This window comes from Drosophila simulans, chromosome 3L (assembly GCF_016746395.2).
Source record: "Drosophila simulans strain w501 chromosome 3L, Prin_Dsim_3.1, whole genome shotgun sequence".
In the NCBI taxonomy this organism is placed as follows: domain Eukaryota; kingdom Metazoa; phylum Arthropoda; class Insecta; order Diptera; family Drosophilidae; genus Drosophila; species Drosophila simulans.
Genome location: NC_052522.2, coordinates 6,063,956 through 6,073,251, shown reverse-complemented (window position 1 = coordinate 6,073,251; position 9,296 = coordinate 6,063,956). Strand labels below are relative to the sequence as shown.

The 9,296-nt window shown below is 39.7% G+C and overlaps 1 protein-coding gene across 2 annotated transcripts; it reads left to right on the top strand.

Annotated features, from left to right (window-relative positions):
* The first annotated feature begins 227 nt into the window (after positions 1-227).
* On the top strand, positions 228-9,205 carry LOC6736993 (serine/threonine-protein phosphatase 6 regulatory subunit 3). 2 transcript variants are annotated; one of them, XM_016170114.3, is made up of 12 exons: positions 228-383; positions 608-767; positions 834-1,033; positions 1,088-1,412; positions 1,474-1,787; positions 1,850-1,988; positions 2,044-2,162; positions 2,222-2,795; positions 2,851-2,915; positions 2,971-3,263; positions 3,336-4,023; positions 4,214-9,205. In XM_016170114.3, the coding sequence occupies exons 2-12, from the start codon at positions 708-710 to the stop codon at positions 4,338-4,340; spliced, it is 2,904 nt and encodes a 967-aa protein (XP_016030617.1). In that variant the 5' UTR covers positions 228-383; positions 608-707; the 3' UTR covers positions 4,341-9,205. The 2 variants fall into 2 exon arrangements, with proteins under 2 accessions (XP_016030617.1, XP_016030618.1); XM_016170115.3 differs by having other exon boundaries at positions 2,971-4,023.
* Positions 9,206-9,296: the final 91 nt, after the last annotated feature.

Sequence of the window (9,296 nt, the reverse complement as noted above, 5' to 3'; positions counted from 1 at the left end):
AGCAACTCAGGCAAAAATGAAAAGAAAGAATACCATTTAGATTGTTTAATATCACAGAGCTTAATGAAATAAATACTTGAAAGAACGAAGAAGAAAGAATTTAAATTATCATATAACAAATCATAAAACATATTTGTATGTATTTTAGTTATTACATTATGTGCAGCGGTTATCGTGTGAACAGGTTGAAATACTGATAATCGATAACCGACTACGTGAGGACACGGTCGATCGGCCCCATATATCAGACTGAGTTAATATACCCTTTAATCGAATATTGTCCACCTCTACGAAGCAGTGAAGAAAATTATAGCGTGGTTTTTTCGGTTGAAAAACAATCAAAAGTGCAACAAACAGTGAACAAAACAAAGTCCAGCCAACTCGTAAGTGTGGGCCCAAGCATCCCCCAACCCTTGCAAGCCCAAACGACCGGCATACAACCATTTTTCGGCCCGCATTCGTAGTGTATATGTGGGGCCTGCTTGGCATAATTACAAAAAATTTACGCATTACTTTGTGAGAGCCGAGTGTCGAGCTGAGTCTAGCCTGTGTTCAGTGTATTAATTGCGCTATTCCGCTTATCCAAATCTCCAATCCCGTCCCGCAGAGCCGTGCATGCCAAGTCATCAGCGTTCCGCGAGTCCAGCGAAGATTGATCTTGTTTCCCCCAGACTGAAAGTGTCACCGCCAAGACGTACGTGCGAAAAATGTTTTGGGACAAGGGTTATGCGCCCTCCGCGAATATAGAGGCGCTGCTCGAGAAGGAGGTAGGTTGACTCGATCCGTGCTGATAAAGTGGAAATGTCTCAGTTACGCGTCGTCGCCATTCGCAGAACTCCACGCTGGAGGAATTTCTGGACGAGGAGGACATACTGCAGGAGTGCAAGACGCAAAAGAAGAACCTGGTCAACTACTTTACACGTCCCGATGTCATACGGCGTCTGGTGGAGCTGATCACGACCGAGCCCTCTGAAGATGTGCCCATGTCGAAGCGTTTCCGCTATGCCAACATGTCCTGTGAGATACTCACACTGTAAGAATTGAATGCCCGTTGCCATCCAGAATTCTATAGCCCATGCCATTTTAGCGGCCTGCCGTCCCTGGATGAGAAGCTACTGAACGACGCGGAGACGCTGCAGCTGCTGTATTCATATCTGGAAAAGGAACCACCGTTAAATCCATTGCTATCGTCGTTTTTTAGCAAAACGTTTAGCATGCTCTTTACCAAAAAGCCTGAACAAGATTGGTTTTTGTATCAACACATGTGCCTACAACTCCTGGAGTATATTAAATCGCAGAAGACCTTTTTGGATTTCATTTGTAAACACTTTGACACACCGGTCATACCTGATCTAATAATGCAGATGATGAAGGACATCGAGGGTGGGCGACTCAAGCGGAACCTTTTCGAAGTAAGTCCGGTAAAGAGCTTCGCCTAGGCACACAAATCTTATCGAATATTGTTTTTAACAGTGGCTAACTGAAGATAAAATTGTTGAGAGACTGATTGCAATATTGCGTAATCCTCAAGAAACCGACAAACATGCAAATGTTGCCGACTTTTTCTGTGATCTTATTAACCAAGGGCGCCTAATGCGCCAGACCGAGCAGGAGAACGATTCGTTTGAGCCGGCCTTCGATGGATCCAACCCCATTCTGAAGACGATCGAATTTGCGGACACAATTGAAGCCTTGTTAAATGTGATTTTGGAACCAAACGCTCAGGAGAGCGCCATCTTATCAGGAATATCGGTTGTACTTACGCTAATCAAGCCAATTACCTTCACGTAAGTTATGCTGCCAATGAATTTGTCACCTCATCTTAATTGATGTACATATTTTCTTGTAGAGATGAGCCCAACTCGGATCGCCAGCGGTTGTTACAAAAGCGCGAGCGCGAAATCCACCAGGAAGTCCAGGAGACTGTGATCAATGTGATGGCGCCACGCCTCCAGGAATTTGTCCACATACTGAAAAACCCGCCTGCGGTTAGCATGAAACTTTTTTTTACAAAGAACCAGCTGTTTATCTTATGACTTGTAGAAACCCACACTAGAAACCACGGCCGCCGTGTTGACGCCCCCATTTGGAAAGACTCGACTGCAAGTGTGTCGCGTGTTCACCGCTCTGCTGGAGACCAAGCATGAGACTATTCAGCAGGCGTAAGTCACTGCTTTATAGAAAGGTTAACTTTTATTAATAATACATTTTTATACTTTAGAATCTGCGCGACTGAGTACTTCAGCCTGTTGCTGGACTTTTTCAAGCAGTACTGCTGGAACAACTTCCTGCACACAGAAACGGAGAAGGCACTGAATGTGGTCTTTTACAACGAGCTGTCCAACAACAACACTGCATCCACGGAGGTTACGGATTACTTCACTGCAGACTGCCTGATCAATGCCTTTTTGAAGGTGGGCACGGAGGAGTCCGAAGTCGAGATAAAGAACGCTCTTAACGATGCGAAGCGGGCGGAGGGCGGCAAGGATGAGGAAGGGGGCGACATCGAAATCGAAGTGGCAGCTGCGCAGGAAGTGGCTGCCCAGACGCCTGATGAGCGTCAGGCAACCGCAGAAGAAAACCAAGAGCATGAAGAACACACGGGCCATGTGGAAGCCGCAGCCGAAGCAAAAGCTTCTGAGGGCGCAGAACCTCAAGTCCAGGATAATCATGCGAAAAATAGTGAGGTGGATGGTGAATCTCCAACAGAACAGCAGGAATCGGAGGCAACGCTCAATGATCTCGACAAGACCAAGACCGTTCCCAGTCCTCCGCCTTCTGAAATGCAATCACATGTAAGTCTTAGTTGACTTTTGTACCGAACTAAACTTAATTCGCGCTGATTTGTAGTTAATTGTAAACTGTCGTCTGATATCCAAACTGGTCGATTTGTGGCAGCACAATGCGCAGGCGCAGTAAGTACTTAAAGTGACTAATTATCTGCCACATAACAATTGTTCTCCCTTTAAGAAATGCTGAGAAGGGTCGACGCCTGGGCTACATGGGCCACCTTATCAAAATTCTGCGTCACATTACGAATTGTATATCAGAATCTGAACATATCGGTGATCTGATCACCAGCAGCCTAAGTGATGAAGATGAGGTCAAGCTGTGGCAATCGTTGATCGATGCGGAAACTGGCGAGTTTTCGCTGGCGGTTAAACAGCAGACCAAGCTCCTGGCCGACTGCAATCCGCACGAGGAGAATCAGTACAATGATGGATCCAATGACTATACTGGCGAGATAAATGCGTGGAACGTTGGTAATCAGCCGTACAGAGAAGTGGATTGTAGTGAGCTGAATAACACGTTGCAAGACATCTTCTTTGCCATAGATCAGAACCGGTTCCAGTTTGGTCGAAACATTGACGACGAAGATGATGACGATGATGAGCATGGTGACCACTCGGGCGGTGGTGATGGCCATGGGCACGGCATGTTCACCAAAAATTCGAACACGCTCAACAACTTGGCTGACCCCTGGGACATCCAGTTTGCCGTCCTTTCCAGCGTGCCTTCGCAGGTTAACACGGGCACTGCCAACTGGGGCACGGATTTCAATTCGGATAACTTTGCCGACTTTGATGCGCACTTTAGCACCTTTGGCAGCGATCTTGGTATGCCCATAAGTGCGCCGCCAGGTGAAGAGGAAGAGGAGGACTCTTCCCCAGCGCTGGCATCCGATACACAGGTGAACCCAGAGGAGGAGCGCCAACCCGCTGAATCTATTGGACTCGCTGTGGGCAAGGGCGCTCAGGATAATCTAGCGTGTACCGACGATCAGCAGGCTGAGTACGACAATAATGCCAACGTGGAGAAGGCCATCAGCGATAAGCTGGCCGAGTCGAGCGTGGTGGAGACTGCAGCAATTGTTACTCGACTGCAATCCGTACTGCTGGACGGCGAGGATGACTATGAGGACGATGAGGGAATGTGGACCAAGCCACTGGGTGCGGATCGTCCTGCGGACACCGAGCAAATTACTCCCATTTCAAATGGACCCGACAGCAAAGTGAATGAATTGTAAGTTAAGCCTTTTGCATGTGGGTATGTACATATGTATATATAAAATGTTTATACATTTAATCTATTTAAAATGCAAAACAAGTTTACACCTATGCAATGTATTGGTTTGTAGCTCAATTTTTTTGTTTTACCATTTATTACTTAAATACATTGCACTTGTAATTAAAACGATGGGTTTACCTTTCAGCAATCATGCCAACGATATCAGCAGCAACAACGTGGATGGCCACGAAGCCAACATCACAACGGAGCAGCAGAAATTGGCCGCTGCCGCCAAGACGAACAATGTTGAAATTGCAACTACGACCACATAAATGCACTTCTTCACCACACCACACATCATTCAAGCGCAATTGTGTCGACGAGAAATTGTAAAAACGCCTTTGATTTGCTCTTTGGTCATTATCATGCATACATATTTATATAAATATATACCACATACTACTACTATACGTACATATATAACAGGCTGCATAGTACAACAAAAGATTTGTGTATTAGCAAAAGGCCGAAGCCCGCCCAAAACCAAAATGCAAATTATCAAACAAAAGAAAAAAAAAAAAAAACAAAAACAACAAAAAGCTAAAAAAAAATATTCACAGTAAAAAGTGTATTGTTGATTCCTTCTGCTCCTCGCTCGTATTGCCAATTATTTTTATTATTACACTTCCTTCATGTTTCCTAATTAAGAAAACTGTATTTTGTTTGTAATATGTATTAGTCTGTCGATTTAGTACGCTTTTACTTTCAATACTCTCAATGTGTTAGGCAACCTATGAGCATTACTTAAAGTACCAAAATTCACGCAACGTCTAGAATGCTTAGTTTATATTTGTATTGTATTCGTTTTAGCTCGATCAGATGAGGATTATCTATCTATTCATATGATGTATGTATGTATATACATACACTTTTGGAGGCTGTCAGTAAATTACGTCATCGCAAAGTCGCCCATTATCGTCCTCCTATTGTGTGGAATCCCCTCCAACTAGTGGTGACGTAATATATGGACAACTCCGCACTTATACTTGTATTGTTAAATTGGAGACTTGTATTTATTGTATGTATTTTGAAATCGAAAAAAGCAATGCCAAAATACCAAAACGTTCAACACCACATACCCACATGCTGCAAGCACAAACATACGCATTATGTATTAGAGATGTATATGATTATATACTTCTGTCTTTTGCCATTATTACCTTGTTTGTATACAAATCGGTTTAAATAACAAAACATATTCTTTGTCGAAAGTACAAAACAATGAAAAACAAACCACAAAAGAAGAAGGATAATAAACATAACGAAAGGACAACACTCGGCATTTGTCACCACATGAATGATCTACACCCCCGATCTATACACCCCTAACTATGCGTAAATACAATTACCAGACCAAACCAAACGAAATGAGAAATTCAAAAGAAGACTTTCCAAGAAGACATTTTAAATTTACATTTATATATTTTGTGTATTGTGTTAATTGCGCTGTTCAAGTTATCGCTGAAAAATGTTTGTGTTTTAAACGTGCAGAGAACCACGAACAAAACGCTGAAAAAAAATATTAAGGAGAAGTTAAACAAATATGCCATCATTTGCTTCCAAATAATTACGTTTTAATTATGATAAAAAATAAAACAGAAACTACTTTAAAAGTAAAATCGATGTTTGTTTTACACGAGACGACTTGCTCACCAAAAAGAAAAAAAGAAACAAACAAAAAGTTAGACACCTAGAGTATGTATACTATAAGATTATCGAGAAAAGAGCGGGCAGCATATCAGGCATAGATGTGTGGAAAATCATTAATAACCAAAACCCTTCCCACACATCCTAGGCAAAAGCAAAGTAATCCTTATTTGCCGATTAAAATAAAATGCTTAGTTATAGAACTCAAGTTTGCACAAATTTCAACTCGCTTGCTTTTTACTTGCATACTGTAGCAACACAAAATGTGAACGAACACAACCAAGAAAATGAAATAACAGAAATAAGAATTAAAAGAAGAAATATTGAAACATTTAAACTATCTCTGATGAAAAACTGTGATAATTAAATGAAGTTGCAGGGTATTTGATAAAGCAAACTTAATTTAAACAAATTATGAAACTTCAACTAATGGCCTCCACCATTTGGGAAATACAAAAGAACACAGCCAACACGAGACACTCTGAACAAGTTAATTATACGATTCTTTAGCATCACAATCAGCAGGACACCTCGACAACCAAACAGCAATAACTACTGCAATGAAATCTAATTGAAGGAGTTTTAACGTGTAGTCTGTAACAGTGCGAAAGTATCTCTAAGTTCGAGCTAGTATAGATATGGTCAAGGATCGCGGCTATTTGTTCTCTAGCTTCTCACCAACAAAGCACTAAACTAAAGTTAAACTTAACTTAAATACTCATATCAAGCAGCCAATTGTAAACCATGTACTGTACATACATACAATTGTCCCCCGTATTGTCTTCCCCTAGTTATGTGTTTTCGTTTTCCCTTTCGTTTCAACCAACTTAGTATCCAGAATATCCAACGATATAGGCGACGATGATCGAGTCCTTCCCTTGTGCATATGCCTTACTGAAAACTATAAAAAAAAACGAAACACTAAAAAAAGAGAAAAATCACAGACCTAGAAAACCATTTAGAGAGTGGTAGTATCCGTAATCCTAGAGTTAGTTTCATCTACATACTGTGTGTCTTTTAAATATTAAGCAGCTGCAGCAAGCTTAATATATATACGAATACGAATAAAAACCAAACGAGAAACGTAATTATAATATCTTAAAAATGATGTAGACAAAGTCTTGTGGGCAGCTTTAAGCATTTTGTTTGTCTAATTATTACAACTTGAATAAGAATACCAAACGTCCAAAGTTTTTTGCAAACAAGAACTAAGAACAATTGTGAACAAGAAAGTCTTCAGAAATGTTTTGATCGCCTCGATGCGAAACAGAAACCGAATTATACACACATAAGTACTTGCATGCCTATATACAGAGATACATTTGATTAATTGATTCATTGATGACATAATTGATTGATTAATGATTCGCATCTCGATGAAATGGAGCCCTTGGATATTTTGTGAAGTGCATTAGTTGTTAAGTGAGGTTGTAATTTTCGTGGCGCAATTAATTGAGACAAAACCGAAACAAAAACGAATGCGGAATCAATGGTGGGGATGAGAATGCTATTTTTAAGGATCGTAACGTACATAATTTTGTCTGTGTGTGTTCAGCAATTCAGTATTTCAATTAAGCCAACTCAATGAATACCCCAAAACAATGCTACAATGGTTTCCAACTGCAAACCACAAGAAACGGATATAGAAAGGAATAATTCCATATAATCAATCGAAGGTCTAATTCTCTAACTCTTTAATAAAGAACCAGCGGGAACAACAACGAGGAAGAAGCAACTGTAATACAACAAAGATTAAGAAATTAACAACTTCAACTTCGTACAGTAAATATATATATTTGAAAATAGAAAACCATTAATAAGAAAGTGAGAAAACCGAAAAAAAAAATTAAAAATCAAATTGTTAACATAATGGATATTTTGTTAAATGCAAATCTTTGAACGAATTACTAACCACATTAGCAACTAGTTAATGAAAACCGAACCCAAGTGTGCTTCATGTATGAATTTATGTTAGATATTTACAACAATACGCGTATACATATTCCTAACTAAAACAAGCGAAAGAAAAGCCACATACAGAATTTGCATATTACTCTTAACGATTAACAACTATTGGTGTCTATGCATATACACATAATGATTAACGAACTATACTATATATTACCTTATATATGTAAGCCGAGTACAGACTTGTGAGAACTGCGAAACGTATCGTGAAATATCCGAAACACACATATTTGTCATACTTGCTATAGAGCATATACATTTATAAAATACGTTAAGTGCTCAAGGTGATAGCTGCACACTAGGGTGGACCATAGTTCTATTTATAATTTAAGGCTTGCACTCTCAGTACGATATGGTTTCAATGTACATCACTCATACGACCTGTTGCAACAGCGTATGAGTAATTTATGCGAAGGCTCACCAACATTACGCCCTAAAATTAGTGGAATTTGTGCTTTGTAATAAAGTTAAAACATTTCCAATTTTACCACTATTAGCCAAATATAAATCTGGATTATGACGACTTTTTGTAAGAGAAGCTACATATGTACGATTATATATTTACACATTTTGTATGGTATTGACACTACATCTTTTTTAAAGAAAAACCATTGAAGAGAGCTTTAAAATAATGAAATGATGACGTTTTGTACTTGTATAACTTAGTTTTGGCCAAATACTTTGCGAATAATAAAGTCTATGCGGCAATATGTTTTTGATGGTTAGTTTGCACCAACTGGTCCACCCTACTGCACACCCACAAATGAATACACGTACAGAAGGACACCCACACACATACTCGCCGTTTAGCTTGCCACATTGTTTTGGTCGAAACTCCGAGGTAATACTTTAAAGAGAATCACTAACCCCAAAGGGACGCTCTGGAATCGCGATTTCTTGAGTAAGTGCCTTAAACTGACAGAAAGATATTCGTAGTAATGGAGAGTGGGTGGGTTTTGAGGACTACGCAATCAGATCCAAAAGTAAATCGATTGTTTTCGGTACACTTGTTTTGGGGAGAATAAGAGACAGACCTTTGTTTAAAACTCTACTAAGCGTTAGCCCCCCGGCAACCAACTAAATGTAGTTCCAGAAATCAAGCAAACAGAATAGTTAACTCTATGCTCCGATCTATACTATTATACCGTCGCATTTGAAGTAATTGTACGATTAATTGTGAATTCAAATCATGTAATTGTGAGTGTTTTTGGCCCGTCAACGTTTTGCTCAACGCACACACAAACACACATACACTGAGAGAAAATAATAGAATCATGGATTACACACACTCGTAAACCCGCTTTGCCCAAGTTGAAGACAATTTGTGATTGTTTTGCATGTACCCTAAAGTTAAGCGAGTTTACACGAATATGGATTAAGCCGCAGAGAGCGGAAACGGAAACGTAAACTGTACGAGTAATAGCATTAATTGTCTAACAATAAGATTTGTGCATTATACGATAGAAATTCACTTTGAATTCGTATTGAAATTTATCAATAAAGCGATACTATTTGATTCTTACTGCGGGCGTCTTTTGGTTATATATATTAGATTTAAATGGCAAATGTCTAGTTGGGATTTTCTAAAAATGTATACAGCTTATTTCATTTGT

What these genes read in the sequence shown, in the direction of transcription:
- LOC6736993 (XM_016170115.3), top strand. Translation starts at nt 708, where the DNA reads ATGTTTTGGGACAAGGGTTATGCGCCCTCCGCGAATATAGAGGCGCTG. An exon ending in TACTGAAAAACCCGCCTGCG is followed by an intron (nt 1,989 to 2,043) that starts GTTAGCATGAAA and finishes TATGACTTGTAG; the next exon opens with AAACCCACACTAGAAACCAC. An exon ending in CAGCACAATGCGCAGGCGCA is followed by an intron (nt 2,916 to 2,970) that starts GTAAGTACTTAA and finishes TCTCCCTTTAAG; the next exon opens with AAATGCTGAGAAGGGTCGAC.